Source organism: Aotus nancymaae, unplaced genomic scaffold (genome assembly GCF_030222135.1).
Source record: "Aotus nancymaae isolate 86718 unplaced genomic scaffold, 86718_ANA_hifiasm-v0.15.2.pri h1tg000021l, whole genome shotgun sequence".
Classification (NCBI taxonomy): domain Eukaryota; kingdom Metazoa; phylum Chordata; class Mammalia; order Primates; family Aotidae; genus Aotus; species Aotus nancymaae.
Window position 1 is genome coordinate 11,560,528 of NW_026988433.1, and position 23,472 is coordinate 11,583,999.

General features: G+C 50.6%; 1 protein-coding gene across 11 annotated transcripts in view; it reads left to right on the top strand.

The window, feature by feature from the left end:
- KDM2B (lysine demethylase 2B) overlaps positions 1–23,472 on the top strand; it is a 162,524-nt gene that overhangs the window by 123,479 nt on the left and 15,573 nt on the right. For all 11 annotated transcript variants that reach the window (XM_064379679.1, XM_064379685.1, XM_064379680.1 and 8 more), the window contains 2 exons: positions 15,594–15,818; positions 23,087–23,230. In XM_064379679.1, coding sequence (XP_064235749.1) covers positions 15,594–15,818; positions 23,087–23,230 — 369 coding nt within the window. The remainder of the gene's footprint in view (positions 1–15,593; positions 15,819–23,086; positions 23,231–23,472) is intronic.

The following is a 23,472-nucleotide window of genomic DNA, read 5'->3' on the forward strand; positions in this document are numbered from 1 at the left end:
AGGAAACTCAAAACAGATATGTTTCAGCAAGTCGAGTCGGATTTTTTTTCTACAGTGGGTGTGTAAATTTCAGACTTGAAAACCTACTCAGTAAAACTGACATCCCTGCTTATTCATTTTTGCTGACTTTGCTAGAAGCTTCCTGAGTTTTGTTTACAAGGTCTCCAGCACACGGCCTGCCTTCTTTGAAAGGCCAGTCCAGGACCAGCCTGCCCATCCCTTCTGTTCTTACTGGATTTCGTGGCCAGTGGCCTGGATGTGACTAACAGATGGCCATTGGAGAGTTGGTCACCTGATTTCATGGCTTATTCTTAAGAAAGACTCTGATCTTTTTACAGAACGTTATCCATCCCTTGGTAAATCCTTCCCCTTGTATAGATGGAGAAACTGAATAGGTACAAGTGTGCACATTTAGTGTTACCTTGGACAGGTGGATGGTATGTATGCCAAGTCCTTCTTAGCCTGTGTTTAGCTATAGTTTTGATGCGTATAACGGCACTGGTCGTTCTACCTCATGGTCATGAGCTCTTCTTTCAGAGTAAAGGCTGCTGGCTTAAGTGCCCGATATACTTTTTTTTTTTTTTTGAATGAAGATCCGGGTTTCTAGCAACAATTTTCTTCAGGAGTGGGCTGCAGCTGGAGTGAGCACTAGGAACCTTTGCAGTTTAAGAATTCAGAAACCCACACCTTCCCAGCCCGCCTGAGGGGCGGCCAGTCTCCTAGGAGAGCTGGGTTCAGGCCTACAGCGTCCTCCACCTTTCCAAGGTCGACTCAGAGGAGGGTTCCTGTCCAAGGCAGTGGGGTGCCCACCTCAGGGCAGAGTCAGGGCATTCTGACATCCCCCGTCAGGCGGCTCGAATGGGACTCCTGCCTGCACTACTTGACCTGCAAAGGCGAACCTGAGTGCCTGGCGTGCAGCGCCAGGAGGCCGCCCCAGCCCAACCGCCCAAGTCGGGGGAGACTGGGCGCCCAGATCTTATCCAGGGCAGCGGGTCTGCAGGCTCTGGGTCGGGGGCTCCTGGGTTCGTGCGCGTCAGGTCCTGGACCCAGAGCCAGTGCAAACGCGGGAGCCCGTGTGCCCGGACCTGGGGAGCCGCTCCTGGCGTCGCGTGCAGGGTTGTCCCCCACGGCCCGGGCGCCCCGGACTCCCGCGAGACGCCCCACGGGACCACACAAAAGACCCCACCCCAGGCCAGGCGTGCATTTCCTGTTGCAGCGGTGGCGGCGTGCAGCCACCCATGTGCATCCCGCGGCGCGCGGGCCGGGCCGGGCGGGGCGCGGGGCACGCCCCCCACGCAGCCCCAGTCCCGGTGCTCCGGCCGCGAGGGGCCGCCCTCGGCGGGCCCGCCCCCATGTCACCGCAGGCCGGGCTCCCTTTGTGTGCGGCCCCAGTGCCGCGGCCGCGCCATTGGCCCGCCCGCCCGGGGGGCCAGCCCCTTCCTGGCTCGCCTCATGCATATGCATGAGCGCCCCGGCCCTCCCTCGCCGGCCCCTCCCCGCCCCCTCCCGCGCGGGCGTGCGAGGCGCGCGGCGCGGCTCCCTCCTCGCGGCAGCGGGAGCCCGAGCCCGAGCCCGAGCCCGAGCCAGGGCGAGCCGAGCCTGCTCCGGGCGGGCGGCGGCGGCGGCGGCGGCGCTGCTCCAGCCATGTCAGCGCGCGCGAGCCTGGGCCCACCATGAGCCATGGCCATGTCCGTGAGCGCCGAGGACGACGACTATGAATCGGAGCCGGACCAGGTCGGCGGCCCGGGGTGGGGCTGAGGGAGGGACCCGCCGCCCGACCTCCCGGCCGCCTGCCTGACGCGCCGAGGGCGGCCGCGACGCCGCCGCCGCCGCGATGAGGAGAAAGTTTTGCCGCCGCTGCCGGCGGGGCGGCCGGGGCCGGGCCCGAGCGGGGCGTGGAGGAGCGCGGCAGGCCCGCAGCCGGCCCGGGCAGGGGGCGTGTGCGGCCGGGCGAGCGCGCGGGGCGCCACCGAGCGCCGCGGGGACAATGTGGGCCGCCGGGCCTCGCCGTCGGGCGGGCCTGCCGGGCGCGAGCCACGGCCCGGGGCAAGTTGCGGGCGGCCGCGGGGCGCGCCGCGCCCTCCCCCGGCGCCCTCGCCCGCGGCCCACGCGCGTGCCGGCCGCCCCGGTCGCACCCGGACCCCGCGGGCGCCGGCGCCTCCTGCTTCTGCGTTCGCGAAGTTGCGCCGGGACCCTCGGCCTCGGGGCTGGAGCGCTCCCGGGGCCCGTGGGCCCGACGGCCCGAGCTTTTGTCTGGGCGCCGCACGCCTGCCTCCCGCCGTGGGCAGACGGAGACAGGAAGGGGTGCGAGCCGCGGGCCGGCGCGGGCCACCCGGAACCCGGGCGAGTCCGCACGGCGGCGGCGGCGGAGGAAGCCGCGACCCCAGATGGCAGGAGTTGGCCTTGGTGGATTCTGAAGGAGAAGCAGCCTCTCTCGGGACCATGGGGAGAAATCTGTGTGTAAAACAAAGCCCTGGGTGTGTTTATGGCATGAATTTACTACGGGAAGGTTCGTGTTTAGGAAGAGGGCGAAGAAAGTTGAGGCTTTACGAAGTATAATTTGCAAAATAATATTCGAAACAGGACACAGGCCAGGTAGACATATCCGAAAAATTAAGAATGGGATGAGTTGAGTTAGCATGTGGCATTGGACAGACTTGGGTGAACTAAATGCTTATTTATAATCCCGGTGGGATAAAGGTGTTTTGGAATGACCCAGCCAAAATGTGGGAACTTTTTTTCCCCCTATCATTAGGTGCAATTGAGGAAGTGGACTATAGGCTGCGCTTAAATAGTATCACACGTCGTAGTATTAAGTGGTTTTACGTAACAGACAGTTGATTTTTATTTTCGCAGCTTTGCTGGAGAATTTTCAGGCACATGTGTCTTTTGCGGTGTTGTGAATCTAACGGATCTTTCGGACTGGATTAACTCAGCAACGATTCAAGTGCTTTTGGCTTGAACTTTTATCAAGTCAGTAGCCCCACGTGTGAATGGCTCTCAAAGTCTTGTTCCATAGCTCATACTTCAATTCCTGCTTTGAATGTTTTCATTTCAGTTTGGGGTCTACTTAATCCTGCGACAGTTTGCTATTTCTGGGGCATTCGGTCATTCATTCATAGGATGTTGGTATTCTGTGTCAACTGGGCTTTGATGTCTCCACTCAGCTTTGGTGTTTCAGGATTGGGGTTCCTGTTAGCTGATTTTTGTTTGTTTTTAAATTTGGTCACACCCTATGGCCTGTAGATACAATTTTTGACACTGTAAGACTTACTGTGTCTCTGGGCTTAAAAACATGTTTTCGGGCTCTGCCACTCCTGAGAGAGACTTCTGTTAAGAGAGCACCTGTAGGCCGGGCGCGGTGGCTCACGCCATAATCCTGGCACTTAGGGAAGCTGAGGCGGGCAGATCACCTGAGGTCAGGAGTTCGAGACCAGCCTGACCAACATAGTGAAAGCCCCGTCTCTACTAAAAATACAAAAATTAGCCGGGCATGATGGCCAGTGCCATTAATCCCAGCTAATAGGGAGGCTGAGGCAGGAGAATCGCTTGAATCCAGGAGGCGGAAGTTGCAGTGATCCGGGATCGCGCCATTGCACTCCAGCCTGAATGACAGGAGTGAGACTGTGTCTAAAAAAAAAAAGAACCTGTATTCCCCGTAGCCAAATTTTTTTCTTCTTCCTTCTCACATTGGATAGGCCAGTTATGGCACTTGTGGATTCCTTAGCAACGACTTGAGGTTGTGTTGTTCACTTTATGATTTTTTTTCTCACTTGGTGCATTGAGGGAGGCGACATCTAAGCCAGGGCAATAGGCGGTAGGTTTGTCCCCTAGTCCCAACAGAGAAGGTGTTTGTCAGCTAAGGTACCCTGCACTTGGGGGACACTCCCCTCGCCTCCCTGCATGCATTACTCGGCAGTTGTCTCAGCCTGGGTCTGAGAAGAGTGGCTCCTTCCGAGGATCTCTAAGCCATTTGCATCTTCCAAAGCAGAGCAAGGGTCTCTGGAGTCTCCAGCTTGCAGACTCCAGACCCAGCTCTTCTCGGAAGTTTCTCTCTACTTCTGCCTCACCCTGCTGAGTGGGTTTGGCACCAAAGGAGAAGGTCCTCATAAGAAGAGGTTGCCAAGTCCTGGAGTGAGGATGGACAAGTAGACTCGCCCCCTGCTGGATGAAAGGGCTCCTTCGAGGGAGGCCCTGGCGGCTGGGAGGTTGCTGCTGCCCAGTCCATCTCTGTAGGTGGTGTAGCCCTCACTCCCACCCCATCAGAGTTTTAGCTGCTCCACCTTCCAAGCCTCCACCTTCCAGCAGCCAAAACTCTGATGCACTTCTCATCCCCACCTGAGACCTGTGTCGTGCTGGGCTGGCCTGCTGCCCCATGCCTTCCCTCAGCATCCTGGGTTTCCCCAAGTGTCACAGCCTGTGGGACAGGAGCCAGGGGGTGGGCCTCGGGCGAGTGAGCCATGTTGGCGGGAGACCCCTTCCTTGCTCTTTGCTGGTGTGCACCCTTGGCAGGACCTTCTCCCACAGACTACATTTGCTTCTCTAGTACAGAATGTGTCAGAAAATTCTTCAGCTTGCTTTCCAAGTTGAAGAGGTTCCTCTTAAAGGAGGGCTGTTAGGGAGAAGAATTCTTGTTCCATCTTGTTTTTTTGTTTTGAGTCAGGGTCTTGCTCTGTCACCCAGGCTGGAATACAGTGATGTGATTATAACTCACTGCAGTCTTGAACTCCTGGGTTCAAGTGATCCTCCTGCCCCAACCTCCCGAGTAGCTAGGACTACAGGCACGCATTGCTGCACTCAGCTACTAATTTTTTTATTTTTTATTTATATAGAGATGGGGTCTTGATATGTTGCCCAGGCTGATCTTAAACTCCTGGCCGCAAGCAATCCTCCCACCTTGGCCTCCCAAAGTGTTGGGATTACAGGCATGAGCCACTGAGCCTGGCCTGTTTTTTAATTTTGTTTTTGAGGTGTAGTTTCGCTCTTGTTGCCCAGGCTGGAGTGCAATGGTGTGATCTCGGCTCACTGTACCCTCCACCTCGCAGGTTCAAGTGATTGATTCTCCTGCCTCAGCCTCCCGAGTAGCTGGGATTACAGGCATGTGCCACCACACCTGGCTAATTTTGTGTTTTTAGTAGAGACGGAGTTTCTCCATATTGGTCAGACTGGTCTTCAATTCCTGACCTCAGGTGATCCGCCCACCTTGCCCTCCCTAATTGCTGGGATGAGCCACCATGCCCAGCCTTTTCTTTTTTTTTTTTTTTAACTCTTGAAGTAAAAATAGCTTTTATTCTTTTTTTCTATAAAAATGACTACAGGCAGGGTGCAGTGGCTCACGCCTGTTATCCCAGCACTTCTGGGAGGCTGAGGCAGGTGGATGACTTGAGCTCAGGTGTTTGGGACCAGCTGGGCAACATGGTGAAATCGCATCAACAAAAAAGTAAAAATATTAGCCAGATGTGATGTCACGTACTTGTAGTCCCAGCTACTTGGAGGCTGAGGTGAGGAGTAAGTTAAAGCCTTCAGAGTAAGTTAAAGCCTTCACGTCATGACTGTATTCTGGCAACGGTGAGGGGAGTGCTTAAGCCCAGGAGTTGAAAGCTGCAGTGATGGCCCCACTGCACTCCAGCCTGGGTGACAGAGTGAGACCCCCTTTCTCAAAAAAAAAAAAAATTTTTTTTTTTTTTTTTTTTTTTTCCAGACAGAGTCTTGCTCTGTCGCCTAGGCTGGAGTGCAGTGGCGTGATCTTGGCTCACTGCAACCTCCACCTCCAGGTTTCAAGCAATTCTTCTGCCTCAGTCTCCTGAGTAGCTGGGATTACAGGTGCGTGCTGGCTAATTTTTGTATTTTTAGTAGAGAAAGGGTTTCACTATGTTGTTCAGGCTGGTCTCGAACTCCTGACCTCATGATCTGCCTGCCTCGGCCTCCCAAAGTCCTGGGATTACAAGTGTGAGCCACCACACCTGGGTTAAAAAAATTTTTTTTTTTTTTTTTTTTTTTGAGACAGAGTTTCGCTCTTGTCACCCAGGCTGGAGTGCAATGGCGTGATCTCGGCTCACCGCAACCTCTGCCTCCTGGGTTCAGGCAATTCTCCTGCCTCAGCCTCCTGAGTAGCTGGGATTACAGGCACGCGCCACCATGCCCAGCTAATTTTTGTATTTTTAGTAGAGACGGGGTTTCACCATGTTGACCAGGATGGTCTCGATCTCTTGACCTCATGATCCACCCGCCTCAGCCTCCCAAAGTGCTGGGATTACAGACGTGAGCCACCGCGCCCGGCAAAAATTTTTTTAAAAAAAATAAAAACTAGAAGCTTCTTGAAAAAAAAAATCAGGAAATTATGGAGAAGAAAATCTCCGAATTTTATGTGGTCATAGAACCATTGTTACCCATTATAGCTTTTTTATATTTTATTTTATTTTACTTTAAGTTCTGGGATACATGTGTAGAATGTGCAGGTTTGTTACATAGGTATACATGTGCCACGGTGGTTTGCTGCACCTGTCAACCCATCATCATCTATGTTTTAAGCCCCACATGCATTAGGTATTTGTCCTAATGCTTTTTTTTTTTCTTCTTCTTCTGAGACGGAGTCTGACTCTGTCACTCAGGCTAGAGCAACCTCTGCCTTCTGGGTTCAAGTGATTCTCTTGCCTCAGCCTCTTGGGTAGCTGGGACTACAGGCGCATACCACGCCTGGCTAATTTTTATATTTTTAGTAGAGACGGGGTTTCACCATGTTGGTCAGGCTGGTCTTGAACTCCTGACCTCATGATCCGCCTGCCTCGGCCTCCAAAGTGCTGGGATTACAGGTGTAAGCCATCACTTCTGGTTTTTCTTTTCTTTTCTTTTTTTTTTGACGGGGTCTTACTTTGTTGCCCAGGCTAGAGTGTAGTGGCACCATCACACCTGGCTAATTTTTGTGTTTTTTGTAGAGCTGGGGTTTCGCTGAGTTGCCCAAGCTGGTCTTGAACTCCTGGGATCAAACAATTTGCCCGCCTAAGGCTCCCAAAGTGCTAAGATTACAGGTGTAAGCCACCACACCCAGCCTATAGCTTCTTAAAGCGTTAAATTTTAAGACAGGGGTCTCTGAGCCTTTTTAAAAATGTATCAAAAATTTTGTTACTTTGTGCCTATATACATTTTTGGAGGAAGAGGTGTGTAGCTTTTCTCAGATTCTTCAGAGGTCTTCCCATCCCCTGGGCTTTCTGGTACCTCTTGTGTTTTTATTCTCTTGCTCCTTACTCTGTATATATTAAAAAACCCAGAGCTCTCCCTGGAGTTTCCAGGTGTGTGTTAAGGGGCCTGCAACACTGGTAAAATCCAGCTTTTCCTGGGCTGTTCATTATGTTTGCAGATTTGCAGACAGGCATTGTATTGAGATAAATACGGCTGTGTGGTGCGATACAGTGCAACATTAGCATGCACAAAGAAATTTGGAGAACGTATGGCCTTCCCTTGTGGGGCTGTCAGTGTAATGTTATTTGGGTTACTTTGGCAGAAAACTTGGGGCTGTCTTTATTGTAAAAACATTTAGCTATGTTTTACTGTTTTTCTCACTTCTCTTGGCAGTTGAAACACGTAACTGCTCCCTTCTTGAAACTTCCTTTGCTCGTGATGCCACCGCCTCCTGCTGTTTGTCTGGCCCTTCTGGCCATTTCTCAGCAGGTTGCTTTTCCTCGCTTGCACCTTGAATGTTTTCAGTCTTGAAGGGACTGTTGAAGATTCTCTTTTCACTCTGCCATTCCCCCTGGACATCCTCATGGACTTAACTAATTTGAGCACCTATGTAGTGTTGGTTCCCAGGTGTATACCTTAGCTCTGGTCCCACCTGCTTGCTGGATGACACCTTCCTTGGATGTCCCATGGGTCCCTTAGCTTCCACGTCCACAGCAGTCCTTGTTTGTTGCCCTCTCCCGAGTCCCCTTGTTTTCCCGTTGCTCAATCTGGAAGCTTCAGAGCCCTCCAGAAGTCTTCAGTTTGTGTACCCCAGGTTCAGCCAATCACCGGGTCTTCAAACACTGGGTCCATTTTGAAAGCATCTCCTGAATCATCCCTCCTCTTCATTCCTTCCATTGCTTCCGCTCCTGCCTTCATCATCTTCAGCTGATCTTGTCTTTTGTCTTGCCCACTGCCCCAAAAATATCCACTCCCCTCACCGTTGCCAGAATACAGTCATGACGTGAAGGCTTTAACTTACTCTGATGGGTCCAGTTCCCTACTGTGGCAGACAAGGCCCTGCAGGATGAGGCTCCAGCCACTTCAGAGCTGTTTTCCAGTAGCTGTGTCGAGCTATTTGCAGTTCCTTGACTGTGTCATGCAGTTTCACATCTCTCTCTTGCTCTTCCTTCTGCCTAGAATATCCACTCCATAACCCACTCCCACCACTGGCATGCAGGGCCCTATTCTCCCTCTAAGACCCACCTTAGTCACCACCTCCTATGTTCTGGAATGCTTTTTCAACCTCCCTTGCCCATGACATGAGGCATCTCTTTTGGGTCAGCATGCCAGGGTCCGGGCTTTAGAGCCACTGCCTGGGTCTGTATCTCAGCTTTCTCATTCATTGGTAGAATGACATTGGGCAGATGACTTAACTGTGCCATGCCTCAGTTTCCTCACTTGTGAATGGAGATACTAGTAATTCCTTCCTTATAGATAATTGATACAGAATGTGGTGGCTCACTCCTGTAATCCTAAAGCCTTGGGAGGTTGAGGTGGGAGGATTGCTTGAGGCCAGGAGTGCAAGACCAGCTTTGGCTACACAGCAAGACCCCATCTCTACCAGCAAAAAAAAAAAAGATTGATACAAATATTGATGGTGACCAGCACTTCAGTAAATGTTACCTTTTGGCCAGGTGTGGTAGCTCACACCTATAGTCCTAGCACTTTGGGAGGCCAAGTCAGTCGAGTCACTTGAGCCCAGAAGATCAAGACCAGCCTGTGTGACATATTGGGACCCCATCTCTCTCAAAAAAAAAAAAAAAAAAAGCTGGGTGTGGTGGCACATGCGTGTATCTCAGCTACTAAGGAGGCTAAGGTGGGAGGATCACCTGAGCCCTGGGAAGTCAAGGCTTCGGTTGGCTGAGATCATGCCACTGCACTCCAGGCTGGGTGACAGAGTGAGACCTTGTCTCAAAAACAGCAAAAACAGCTCTGCCACCCAGGCTGGAGTGCAGTGGCATGATCTTGGCTTACTGGAACCTCCACCTCCCAGGTTCAAGCAATTCTCCGGCCTCAACCTAGATGTTAGTTTCCACTGTCATCATCATGATGGTGCATTGCATTTTTATGGTTGCATGTCTTTCTCCCTCCAGACTGTAATGCCTTTCAGACTAGGGAACACATTTTACTCATTTCTGTAGTCCCAGCACTTAGCATCAAATCAGATACATAATTCACAGCCAGGAAACACTTGGGTGGGTGGATGTGTGAATTAGGGGGTTAATGAATGAGTCTCCAGTGCACATTTCATACTGTGTTAGCTAGTGATGTTAAGCATCTTTTCATGTGCTTACTGGCCATTCGTAGTTCTTTTTTGGAGAAATAGCTATTTAAATCGTTTGTCCATTTAAAAATTACCATTCATCTCTTTATTATTGAGTTGTCAGAGTTCTTTGCATATTTTGAGTACTAACTGCTTGCTAGATACATGATTTATAAGTATTTTATCCCCTTCTGTGGGCCTTTGCACATGATAGTGCCCTTTGAAGCATAAAAGTTTTTAAGTTTGATGAAGTCTAATTTATCTTTTTTTTTTTTTGACACCTGTGCTTTTGGTATCATGTCTGAGAAACCCTTGCCTAATTCAAAGTCATGAAGATTTATACTTGCGTTTTCTTCTAAGAGGTTTATGATTTTAACTCTGTGTTTAGGTCTTTGTTCCATTTTCGAGATAATTTGTATATGTGGTGTGAGGTAGGGGCCTATCTTTGTTCTTTTACATGTGGATAGCTATTTGTCCCAGCACCATATGTTGAAACGACCATTCTTTCCCCCACTGAATTGCCTTGGCATTTTTGTTAAAAGTCATTTGGTCAAAAATATTAGTTTATTTCTGGACTTTCACTTCTGTTCTGTTGATCTGTAGTTCTGTCTTTATGCCACTACCACACTCTCTTGTTTACTGTAGCTTTGTAGCGAGTTTTGAAATTAGAAAGTGTGCATCTTTTTTTTTTTTTTTTTAAGATGGGATTTTGCTCTTTTTGTCCAGGCTGGAGTGCAATGGCACAATCTTGGCTTACTGCAACCTCCGCCTCCTAAGTTCAAGTGATTCTCTTGCTTCAGCCTCCCAAGGAGCTGGGATTACAGGCATGTGCCACCATGCCCGGCTAATTTTGTATTTTTAATAGAGATGGGATCTCACCATGTTGGTCAAGGCTGGTCTTAAACTCCTGACGTTAGGTAATCCACCTGCCACGCCCTACCAAAGTGCTGGGATTACAGGCGTGAGCCACTGCACCTGCTCCCCTCCCCGACCTTTTTAAAGATAGTTTTGGCCATTCTGGGTCACTCATATTTTAGGCCAGTGTGTCAACTTGTGAAGAAAAGCCAGTTAGGTTTTTGTTTTGTTTTTATTTTTTTATTCTTGTTCTGTTTTTGAGACAGGGTCTCACTCTTGTCACCCAGGCTGGATACAGTGGCTTGATCTCAGCTCACTGCAGCCTCTGCTTCCCAGGCTCAAATGATTCTCCAGCTTCAGCCTCCTGAGTAGGTGGAACTACAGGCATGTGACAGCATGCTCGGCTAGTCTTTTTATTTTTTTAGAGGCTTGCTTTGTTGGCCAGGCTGGCATCAAACTCCTGGGCTCAAGCAATCCACCTGCCTTGGCCTCCCAAAATGCTGAGATTACAGGTATGAGCCACTGTACCTGGCCCCAGTTGGGATTTTGCTTGGGGTTCCATTGAGTCTATGGATCACGTTGGGGAGTATAACCAATCTTAACAATGTTAAATCTTCCAATTCATAAACACGGGATGTCCTTTTTTTAATTTAGGGAAATCCAAGTAACTTATATCACTATAATTTAGAGATGAGGGATTGAGGGGGTTCTGCTCATGCATTTTCTGGAGGAGAATATGTGGTAGACCAGAGAAACTCAGTAACTATTGGTGGGATGAATGAATAAATCTTGATAGTATTCACTTTAAAGATGATGCCCTTGAGTTGCTGATGGAGAATAGGTGTTGGAATACTAAGATATGTGTGTGTGTGTATGTGTGTGTGTGTATGTGTGTGTGTGTGTGTGTGTGTGTGTTTATGTTCCAGATTTTCCTAACCTTTCATAGTGAACTGAGGATATGGTTCCTGGGCTGATAAAATCAACAAGTGGCCTTGGTGTTGGGGATGCTGGTTTATAAAATGACTGTCTGGGATGCCATCACTTCCTTTGCTGGGATAGTGGTAGGACAGACTGTAGAAGTTAGAATTGGTGTTTCAGGCTAGGCACAGTGACTCATGCCTGTAATCCCAGCACTTTGGGAGGCAGATCATTTGAGGCCAGGAGTTCGAGACCAGCCTGGCCAACATGATGAAACTCCATCTTTACTAAAAATACAAAAAGTAGCCAGGTATGGTGGCTATTTAGGAGGCTGAGGCACAAGAATTTCTTGAACCCAGGGGGCAGAGGTTACAGTGAGCCAAGATCACACCACTGCACTCCAGCCTGGGTGACACAGACTCTGTCTCAAAAAAAAAAAAAAGAATTGGTTTTTGAAACTTTTGAAACTTGGGGTAGCACCCAAAAGATACCAGGACAGAGGAAGCTGTGTGCCCAAAGGAGAGAGCTGTGGTTGACTCACCTTCTTTTTTATTCCATTTGTCCCCTTTTGTGTCACTGTTTTCTGTATTCTGCCATCACGTTTCCTGGTTGGGTCTTCAGAGTCCCAGTTGGACTTTTTAATGGAGGCCTCCGAGGTCTGTCTCACCTGTGTGTTTTTCAGTGGGCTTCATTAGGATCCTGCGTTGCCCCATCGCTGAGCCAACTCTTGATGAGCCAGCCGGGGGCCACTGCTAAAAGCAGAAGTCTCCCTGGCCTGATTTGGCAGCGGCTAGACAGGGTCACATCGAGGTCTTGAGAGACCACAGCTTCTTGCACCTCTTCTTTTGGGATGCTGTCTGGTGCGTGCTCTGTGATTTTCCTAGACGTCTCAGCCGCCATTGAGGTCCAGGCAAGTTGTTTTCCACAGGTTGGATGAGAAGGTGCTTTGGAAGGTGCGGGCAAATGGGCTTGTTTTGCAGTAACATATGAGCTTCGAGACTCAGACTGAATTGGCCCAACGTTTTTACTTGCCCAGACACAGTCCTCGGGGCAGGGAGGCCAGAGGCACTCGGTGGCTGTAGATACCTGGCGTTCCTTTGAACTCCTGGAATTTTTTCAGTTTTTCACCAGAGAAGCTCATCTTTAGACTCTACTGCTCCAGGGGTCTGGTTTTGTCCTAGGAGGTGGCCCACACGCTGGCCACTTCACACTTGACTAGAAGCCTCAGACACTGGGCAGTGTTGCCTGTGTTCCAGGTATTTGAGGAGTGAGCTGGTAACAGGACACCTGTCCTTTGGAGGGGTAGAATCAGAAAGTGCTGTCGTGGGCTGTGACAACAGGGAGAAATCTTTTTGGGTTTCTGCTTCTCTGGACCTCTTGTTGGCAGCCTTCATACTAAGGCATTGTGGCAGTAGCTGGGAAGCCCTTCTGGGAGCATGTGGCCATCCCAGTGGGTCTGTGGGCCCCTCGCTGCATGTTGCACATGCATTTGCTGTGGTTTAGCATGTTCAGAGCACAACTCCGGAGTCCACACATCCATGCTGGTTCTAGGACCACAGGCAAATTACTGGCTTCAGTTTCCCCATCTGAAAAATGGGGGCATGAAGGCATCCTCCACAGGGCTGTTACCGGGAAAGTTAGGTAATATCATCGGTAAAGTGGTGGCCACGGGGCCTGCAGATGGGGTGCTCTGGTAATCCCCACCCTAACGTGTCGTGGCTATCATCTCAGTCGTCAGCTCTACCTCACCTCGCTTTCGCTGCTCTCAGTCTGCTGCTCAGCTTCAGGTTCACAGTCCCTCGTGTGCCGTTCTCAAATCCAGAACACTCTGAAAACTGATCTTGTTTTATTTCCACATGGGTGGTCAGACCTGACCTGGATGGATGTGTGCAGTGCGTGGCTGACCTGACCCCCAAAGGTGCTAATCATAGTGGAACTATGCGAGTACGTTGGGGGCACCCGGCCCTAATTGTAAGGATGGGTTTCTTTATTTCTTTTTTTTTTTTCTTTTTGTTTTGTTTTGTTTTTTGAGATGGAGTCTTGCTCTGCCTCCTAGGCTGGAGTACAGTAGATGATCACAGCTCACTGCAACCTCAAACTCCTGGGCTCAAGCAATCCTCCCACCTCAGCCTCCCAATTAACTGGATCTGCAGGTGCTCATCACCATGCCCGGCTAATTAAAAAAATTTATTTTGGTTTCACTATGTTGTCCAGACTGGTGTTGAACTCCTGACATCAAGTGATCCTCCCACCTCAGCCTCGCAATGTGCTGGGCTTACAGGCGTGAGCCACCATGCCTGGCCCCCTTTGCTGCTTTGGGCAGTCCCTTTCCCCAGGTGGCTGGTGGCGGCCAGCTTACCTGTGGGCGACCCTGCAATCCAGGGCTTGCCCTCCCTGTGATGAGGGCTCTGGTTGGGCTGCCCCAGAGCAGAGGGCAGGCATGACTGAGGGTCCTGAGCAGCTAGGGAAGAGCAGGGGGAGGTGAGGGTGGTAGAATCGGGGAGTGCCTCCCTTTCCTCTTTGGGGTTCACAGCAGGTTGAGCAGGATGGAGGCCCAGAGCCCCAGTGCTTCCTGAGGGGCCACTCAGGCTGATGGGGCCTCATAGCTTCTTGAACGCTGCAGGAAGGTGAATCGGAGGGAGGGATTTGCTTAGGTATTTACAGCAAAGGGGGTGGCATGCGAGGCTCTGGGCTTTCTACAAGGACCGAGACACTAGAGAAGAAAGTTATGATGGGGAGGCTGTATTGGAGAAGAAAGGGAGGCCGTTTTTCTTCCTATGCAGTTGGAAGTTTCTTGGAAGCCCCTAGGGTGCTCGAGGGAGTTGTGTGTGTTGTGGGAGGGGGCGTCCCTGTGACGAGGACCTTCTTCTCCATTGGAGTGGATGAATAGTAACAGCCCTTCTGGGCCCGTAAGCTCCTGAAAGAATGGGGTTTTGTTTGGGGATTCAAGTATGACAAACCACTGAAATGAAAAGGGTGGGACTCTGGAGCAAAGGGTGTTCAGTTAGCTGAAAAGGGGCTTTAGGTGTTAGATGCCGGTTAGGTCAGCTGGTTTCCAGGGTGGCCATGTGTCTCCCTGACAGGGACTTCACCATTTCTCAGCCACCTCGGGCTCTCCAGAAAGATGCCACAGACAAAAGCTCTCCCATCCTGACCCCTGCCACCGCAGGTCCCAAGTGGACAGGGGACCTCTGTGGACGGTGTCCTCGGCAGCTAGCGTAGGGCACCCCCGTGCATCCTGGGTCTGCAGGAGACTCTGGGGCTGCTGCTGTCCTGTTCCTAGCTTAGCTACTAGCCCAGCTCTCTGTCCACCTACTGTCTCTATTCTCTGAGTCCCAGGGAAGGGAGCATTTGGAGCCCATCTAGAGAAGGTCTGAGTCATCAGGGACCTAATAAGGTTCCTATCCCATCCTCTCTGGGGGCTCTGGTTTGAGTGCATTCTGCACGCTGAGCTGGCTCGTAGAGGTGCAGTGGTGGACAAGACACTTGTGGCGAGTGCCCTTTTGTGCCCCATCCCAAAGGGAAGGGCGGCATAGGAACAGATGATTGCCATTGTGAACGCCCTTACAATCGCTGGGAGGGGCCCTGAACCCCTGGATGGGCAGGAGGGGCTTCCAGAAGAAAGCAGCCTGTAAACTGGCCAGGCGGGATGAGTGGGCGTCAGCCAAGTGGCCTGGGGGGTGGGTTGGCCTTCCGGGCTGGGGGAACGGAGACCGACTGTGTGGCCCTTGTGGTCTTTTCTGGGGAGCAGACGGAGATGGGAAAGGTGGGCCGGGTCCGAGGCTGTGCATGCGGGCCGCGGAAGGTCTCGAGCGGGGAGCTGCGGCAGAAGCTCGCGCCCTCTGTAGTCCTCTGCCGTAACGGGTGGCTTAAAACAACGGGCCTTTCTTCTCTCCCAATTCTGGAGGCCAGGAGTCTGAAGTCAAGGTGTGGGCTGGCGGGCCGGGCTGGCGCTGCGGGCTCTAGGGGAGGGTCCTTCCCCGCGCCTCCAGCTCCTGGTGTGTGCCGCCATCCTTGGCACTTCTTGGCTTGTAGACAGGGCTGTGGTCTGTGGTAAGGCCTGTGTCCACACACGTTCCACCCGTGCGTGTCCGTCTTTGTGTCGAAATGCCCCCCTTTCTTAAGGACACCAGTTGTTCTGGCTAGAGTTCACCTTAAAGACCTCATTTAACCTGAGGGACGACTTCTGCAAAGCCGCATCTCAAAATCACGTCACACTCTGAGGCATGGGGTTTAGGGCCCTTACCGTGTTTTTCTGGGTTACGCAGTTTGCTCCCTAACACCCTTTACGAGGGTCTGGCCTCCCCATCTGACCAGTCCTGTCTTTTCCCTGCAGAACCGGGCTGTGGGTCGGCCCAAGGGGAAGCTGGGCCCGGCCTCCGCGGTGAAGTTGGCCGCCAACCGGACAACTGCCGGAGCTCGGCGACGCCGGACGCGATGCCGCAAGTGCGAGGCCTGCCTGCGGACCGAGTGCGGAGAGTGCCACTTCTGCAAGGACATGAAGAAGTTCGGGGGCCCCGGGCGCATGAAGCAGAGCTGCATCATGCGGCAGTGCATCGCGGTGAGTGCAGCCCCGCCCAGCCCTGCGCTCTGTCCCGGCCCCTGCGTGTCTGACCGCTGCTTGCTCTGGCCTCCCCTCCACACAGAGAAACCTCCGCACAGAGAAACCGGGGCTTGGACTCCCTGAGAGCTAACCCGGAGGACGGGAAGGCGCCCGCCGCTTCAGAGGCTCAGGCGTCCTGCTCCTTCCCTCCCAGGGTGCTTAGGTACTTTGAAGTTGCCGCCATTAAAGATGACTGGCAGCCAAGAAAAAAGAAGAAGAAAAAAACAAAAACAAAAACAAAAAACAAAAAAAGATGACAGGCAGCCTGTCCTGTCTGCGACCCCGTGGCCAACATTACGGTCCACTTGGTGACGGTTCTGGGCCCGCCCTTCCTTCCGGTCCTGCCTTCAGAGTCATAAGTCTGGGTGAAAGGTCAGCGCCACACCTCAGGGGGCTGCCCCCAGCAAGGAGTGATTTATGGTGCTGAGGAGCCGCACCCGGGAGAGCCTGGCCTGCCCTGCCCCTCTGCACCACCTGGCCTCAGCTCCGGCAGTGGCCGCGTGCCGCTGGTCTCCCCCCAGACAGGGCAGCAGACGTGGACTGGACTTCCGCAACGGGGTGAGGTCGCAGAGTTTGTCCTTGAAGCCCCCTGTACACACACCCACATGCTCTGCCTTCCCCAGGGCGCTGCTGGGGGCGGGGCGGCGGTACTCCCTGTGAAGGAGGCATCTCCCAGTCCCCGTGGAAAAGCAGGCTCAGCTGGAGGGACAGGATTCCTCGGCCCTGGTGCACTCATCTACAGGCCCAGCCTGGCATAGGGTGAGCCTTTCCTCTTTGGCTGCCGATGCACCCCCAGGCCCAGATACCTCACCTGTCTCCTTCCACACATATTTCTTGTGTTTTGTTTTTTCAGATTGTGGTCAAAAAAGACATTAATCATTTTCAAGTATACAGTACAGCAGTATTAGTATATGCACATTTTGGGGAAGTTGATCCCTAGAACTTTTTCATTTCGCCAAAGAAACTCCGTACCCATTGAAGCGCTGCCCCTGTTTGCCTTCCCTCAGTCCAGGCAGCCACCATTCCACTTTCAGTTTCTAAGAGCTAGACTTCTCTGGGTGCCTCATGGAAGTGGAATCATGCAGTAATTGGCTTTCTGTGAGTGGATTGCCTTGTTTATAGCCCTGAGAAGAATGTCCTCAGGGTTCATCCATTTTGAAGCATATGACAATTTCCTTTTTTTTTTAATGGCCAACTAATACTCTACTGTGCGTTTATACCAAATTTTTTTTTCCTAGACAGAGTCTCGCTCTGTCACCTTGGAGTGCAGTGGTGTGATCTTGGCTCACTACAACTTCCACCTCCCGGGTTCAAGCGATTCTCCTGCCTCAGCCTCCCAAGTAGCTGGGATTACAGGCGCCTGCCACAACACCCAGCTAATTTTTGTGTTTTTAGTACAGATGGGGTTTCACCGTCTTGGCCAGGCTGGTCTTGAACTCCTGACCCCAAGTGATCTGGCCACCTCAGCCTCCCAAGAGTGCTGTGCTTACAGGCATGAGCCACCACGCCTGGCCCAGATTTTCTTTATCCGTTCATCTGTTGGTACTCGTTCAGGTTGCTTTCACCTCTTGCCTGTTGTGAATAGTGCTGCAGTGAACATACCTCTTCGAGATCGTGTTTTGAATTCTTTTGGATATATAGCTGACCCTTGAACAACACAAGGGTTGGGGTACCAGCTGACCCCTGTGCAGTTGAAAATCTGCAGGTAACTTTCAACTCCCCTAAAACTTAGCTGCTCTTAGCCTATTGTTGACCAGAAGCCTTACCAGTAACAAAAACAGTCCATTAACACATATTTCATATGTGATATGAATTATATACTGTATTCTCACAATAAAGTAAGCTAGAGAAAGGAAAATATTATAAAGATCATAAGGAAAACATATTTATCATTCATTAAGTGGAAGTGGGTCATTGTAAAGGTCTTCATGCTCATCATCTTCACGTTTCAAAGGCAGAGGAGGAGGGGTTGGTCTTGCTGTCTCAGGGTGGCAGAGGCAGAAGAGGTGGAGAAGGTAGAAGGGGAGGCAGGAGATGCAGGCACACTTGGTATAAATTTTATTGAAAAAAGTCCGAATATAAGTGAACTCACACAGTTCAGTCCTGTGCTGTGGGCTTGCTGAGTCACATGCTAATTCTATTTTTTAACTTTTTGAGGAACCTCCATATTGTTGGCCACAGCGGCCGTGCCGTTTTACATTCCCACCATGGGTGCACAAAGGTTCCTGTTTCTCTGTATCCCCACTAACATCTGTTATGTTAAGGGGTTTTTGTTTGTTGCTTTTTTTTTAAATTTACTTTCTTTTGAGACAGAGTTTCACTCTTGTTGCCGAGGCTGGAGTGCAGTGGCACGATCTTGGCTCACTGCAACCTCCACCTCCCTGGTTCAAGTAATTCTCCTGCCTCAGCCTCCCAAATAGGTAGGATTACAGGCACTGGCCACCACACTGGGCTAATTTTTGTATTTCTTAGTAGAGACAGGGTTTCACCATGTTGGCCAGGCTGGTCCTGAACTGCTGACCTCAAGTGATCTGCCTGCCTCGGCCTCCCAAAGTGCTGGGATTACAGGCGTGAGCCACTGCATCCAGGCAGTTTGTTTGCTTTTAGTAGCCATCCTAATGTGTGTGAGGTAGCATCTCACTGTGGTTTTCATTTGCATTTCCTTAATGCCTAGTGATGTTGAGCATCTTCTCACGTGCTTATTGGTTGTTTATCTTCTTTGGAGAAATGTCTGTTTGAGTCATTAGCCCATTTGAAAGGGGTTTTCTTTTTTCTTTTTTGAGATGGAGTCTCACTTTGTTGCCCAGGCTGGAGTGCAGTGGTGCAATCTTGGCTCACTGCAACCTCTGCCTCCCAGGTTCAAGCACTTCTCATGCCTCAGCCTCCCAAGTAGTTGGGATTACAGGCGTGTACCACCACACCAGCTATTTTTTGTATTTCTGGCAGAGGCAGGGTTTCACTCTGTTGGTCAGGCTGGTCTTGAACCACTAACCTCAGGTGATCCACCCGCCTCGGCCTCCCAAAGTGCTGAGATTACAGGTGTGAGCCACCACACCCTGCCTAAATTGGTTTTCTTTTGGGGGGTTTTGTTATTGAGTTAGAGAACTTCTTTGTATGTTTTGGATATTAACCCTTATCAGGTCTCTGGTTTGCAAGGATTTTCTCCCATCCTGTAGATTGCCGTTTCACTCTGTCAATTCTTTCTTTGCTGCGGAAGTTTAGTTTCACTGCTTGTGCTTTTAATTGGTCCCCAAACCCCAGGACATTTCCACAGATTTCAGGGAATTTGTGAGGCTTCCTGAAATTAAATGCATTTTTGTCTGTATGCATGCATGGATGTACATTTTTTGGAGAGAGGGTCCATGTGACCCATTGGATCCTATAGAACTTAAAAGAGCTTGTCTATAGCAACTGTTGGGTTTTTAAATGGTGTCACCTAAAACTCAATGTGCACCAGCAATAAACCCACGGCTGTCTTTTCCTCTTTGGCATGACACTTTCTCCCACCCCCAATGTGCTGGGCCCAGTTATAGGAAACCTGTCTCGGGTGCCACCTTATCTTTGCAGCTCTGGTGCCTGGCGCAGGGCATGCTGGTTGAAGGAAACCCCATTTTTCTATGTCTCCTATTCTCTTCAGCCTGACATGGCGTCTGGGACTAATAGCAGATGCAGGCTTGGCCTGACCCTTCGGGTCCTTCTTACTCTTCTCTCAGCCCTTCTGCTCTGCGAGGGCACTTCCCACACATTACCCACCTGTGACATACGCAGGCCCACCTGTCTTCCTCTTCTGGCCCTTCCCTTTGCTCCGCCTCTGGGGCTGCCTCTGTAGCTTCCTCCCCTCTTTACCATGTCCCTGCTGGTGTCATACTCGGTGTTGTGCCTGGTGTCGTGCCCAGTGTTGTGCCGGTGTTGTGCAGTCTGCCCCCCCACTCCACATGGCCCCCAACAGTCCCGCCACTCTCTGCAGGAGCTTCCCCTTTGGGGATACCTCCCATCCTGCCACCTGGCTCAGAGCCAGCTCTGCCATCTGCCCCACCCCACCACAGACCCTCTTCTTGCCGTGTGGGCTGTGCCTCACCCTGTGACCCCCACTGCAGTCTGGTCCCCAGCCGTCCACTTTGGCCCAGCCTGCTCTGCGCAGGTTGCTATGTCGTCGTTCACCTTGAGGCCCCACTGCCTTTGCCACTTGGTTTCTCTCCACCCTGTCCTCTGAGCCCTCCAGAAGTCAGCCTCTGCTGCTTCTGATAACTCTTGAACATGACTTTTCCATGCTTTCTTTGGATTTCAGCAACTTAAGTCTTTGTCTTCCCAAATAGCTCATGGGGAGCAGCCGTCTCCCTCACTTCCGCACCCTCAAGGACCTTGCTTCAGGCCGTGGCAGTGTGCGTTTGGTATTTGTTGAAGGAACGATGACTGCCTCGCCTTCTGTGTCCTATTTATTAGAATTCAAACATTTGTGCCATTTCATCAAGACTTCTTCACTTACCAGTGGCGTGTATATCCCAGCCTGCTTGAAGCTTCTCTGAGCAGCCTGGGCAACAGAGCGAAAGTCTGTCTCAAAAAAAAAAAAGAAAAAAGAAAAGAAAAATTTTAAACTGAGTTTGGTATGAAAGAACTTTAGCTAAAAGAAAAAAATAAATTAAAACTTACGTATATATGTATTTAGACAGAGTCTTGCTCTGTTGCCCAGGCTGGAGTGCAATGGTGTGCTCATGGCTCACTGTAGCCTCTACCTCCTAGGCTGAAGTGAGCCTCTCACCTCAGCCTCCCAAGTAGCTGGGACTACAGGTATTCACCACTATGCCCAGCTAATTTTTGTAATTTGTAAGGACAGGGTTTTGCCACATTGTCCAGGCTAGTCTCAAACTCCTGGGCTTTAGGCAGTCTGCCTGCCTTGGCCTCCCAAAGTGCTGGGATTACAGGCATGTAGTACCACGCCTGGCCAAGAAATGTTTCTTAGATTTTAAATGTATCTTAAAATAACAAGAAAGCCAATGACATGTTAATAGAAATAACATATTTTGGCCGGTCGCAGTGGCTCACACCTGCAATCCCAGCACTTTGGGAGGCCAAGGTGGGAGGATCACTTGCGGTCAGGAGTTTAAGACCAGTCTGGCCAACAGGGTGAAACCCCCATCTCTACTAAAAATACAAAAATTAGCCAGCGCACTTGTAGTCCCAGCTACTCAGGAGGCTGAGGTGGGAGAATTGCTTGAACGTGGGAGGTGGATGAAGGTTGCAGTGAGCTGAGATCATGCCACTGCAGTCCAGTCTGGGCAACAGAGCAGGACACCGTCTCAAAAATAAATAAATAAAAAAGAAAAAATAAATAACATATTTTTATTAGAAATAATTAAATTTTCCGAAACAAAAATAATTAAGAAGAATGGCATTGTTTTATGTCTTTGTAAATCTCTTTTATGTCTGGTTCATTAGAAAAGACCTGGTATTGCCAGGTGTGGTGGCTCATGCCTGTAATCCCAGCACTTTGGGAGGCTGAGGCAGGTGGATCACTTGAAGTCAGGAGTTCGAGGCCAGCCTGACCAACATGGTTTAGTCTCTACTAAAAATACCAAAATTAGCCAGGCATGTTGGCGCATGCCTGTAATCCCAGCTACTTGGGAGGCTGAGGCAGGAGAATTGCTTGAACCTGGAAGGTGGAGGTTGCAGTGAGCCAAGAGGCAACAGAGCAAGACTCCGTCTCAAAAAAAAAAAAAAAAAAAGACCTGGAATTTTCATATCTGCTTCTGTGTTTTGTCTATTGTGATATGTTGTTCTGGAGGGAGTATGAGGAAAATTTGGCCTCACACAGATACACTAGTTGGAAAAGGGAGGAGTACTTTTAATAGCTTTTTTGATAATTGTGGATATTCTGATACTCAACTAGAACTCAACAGGGGGGTTTTTTGAATGTTAGTTGCAATGTGGAATCTGAAACTGTATCAATGAGCTCTTCATACTGTTACATTGAAAGTCATCAGCCTGCCTTGCCCTTTGAGTAGCTCATTTGCTCGGGTATGATGTTGTAACACCATGCATTGGTCATCTGGAAAATACTGGCTCCCTGAGTTAGGCAGATATTCCAAATGTTGGCACATGACATAATATTATTTCTAAATGATCACTGATCTTATCAGAAAAGTCTTTCAGTATTGGGAAGCTGTGCAGATTATGGTGGCTCATGTAAGTTTTCCAAAAGTTTAATTTTCATTCAGAAACTTGAATTTTTGTCATTTGCAATGAATGCTGTCAGTTATTTTTCTAGAAATGACAAGGTCACTTCTTTGATGTTCACAAAAATACACCAATGCCCAGGGGGTTTCTGTCAGTCATTCCTTTAAGTAAAAATAATCTATGGAGGAAGTGGCCATTTCAGCTCACAGCTCAGCCTTTCCTTTGGTACACGTCACCTGTGTGCAGAGGCACTCTACACATACTTCTTATTGTCACAAAGCATGTGAAAAGGATATGTACTCGAGGGGAATGTTTTCATCCAGTAATTTTTCATCAGAGATATTCTTAGATGAAACTGGTGATCTTTTTAACAAGGCTGTGGCCATGAGTCCCTCCGTGGCTGCTGGTGCAGTTAGGGGCCTTGCTTTGACTGATGCTGAGGGGCCAGCAGGTTCATCCAACAGTACAGATATCAACACTGTGCAAAAGGCAAATCACATCTGTTATTCCAAAGACGGTTCTGACCTCCTAGCCTCTCTGTAAAGGTCTTGGGAGCCGTGCAGTCCATGGTCTGTGCCTTAGATACCCACTAGTGAGGTGCAGCCTCATCTCATCTGCATGGATCTGGGCTGGGTTCACGCCCTAGCTCCTTTGGGGCTTTTCTGAATGTGAGGCCTTCCCTGACCTCGGTATTTAAAATCAGCCCCGCTTCCACCCTTCACCCCAGCCCTCTAATTTTCCCCCACGTCTCTGTCTCAAACATGCTCTATTCATTTTGTCTGCCTCCCTCCACTAAAATGTAAGGTCTGGATGGCAGAGATTTTGAGCTGTCTTGTTCCTTGCTGTATCCCCAGCACTTAATAGTATTATCTGGCATGTGGAGGTAGTAGCCTGATAAGTATTTGGATGATTGAGTGAGCGAATGTGCCTGGGCCACTTTCCTGGTGTCTCCTGGAGGCCTGAGGGGAGCAGCTCATTGCCCTTGACCTGCCTGCCCCCTGGGGGTCTGTGTTCCCTGCCCCTGCTGACTTGTCTTCTCTCTGGCTCCTTAGCCAGTGCTGCCCCACACCGCCGTGTGCCTCGTGTGTGGCGAGGCAGGGAAGGAAGACACAGTGGAGGAAGAGGAAGGCAAGTTTAACCTCATGCTCATGGAGTGCTCCATCTGCAATGAAATCATCCACCCTGGATGCCTTAAGGTGAGCGGCCCCATGGGGACGGGTGGTGCTGATGCTGTGGGGAAGGTGGGGTTCCTGGAGATGCTGGTGAGGTGGTGGGATGCAGATAGTGAGGTGAATTCCTGGCAGACCCTGAGTCTGGGTGATCCTGTGTGTCAAGGGATAAGCCCAGGGCAAAGAGGGCCTGGAGCACCCCAGAGACCCAGTGTTGTCAAATGTATAAACACACCCTCACCTCCCAGAAGGTCAGAACCAGAGAAGGT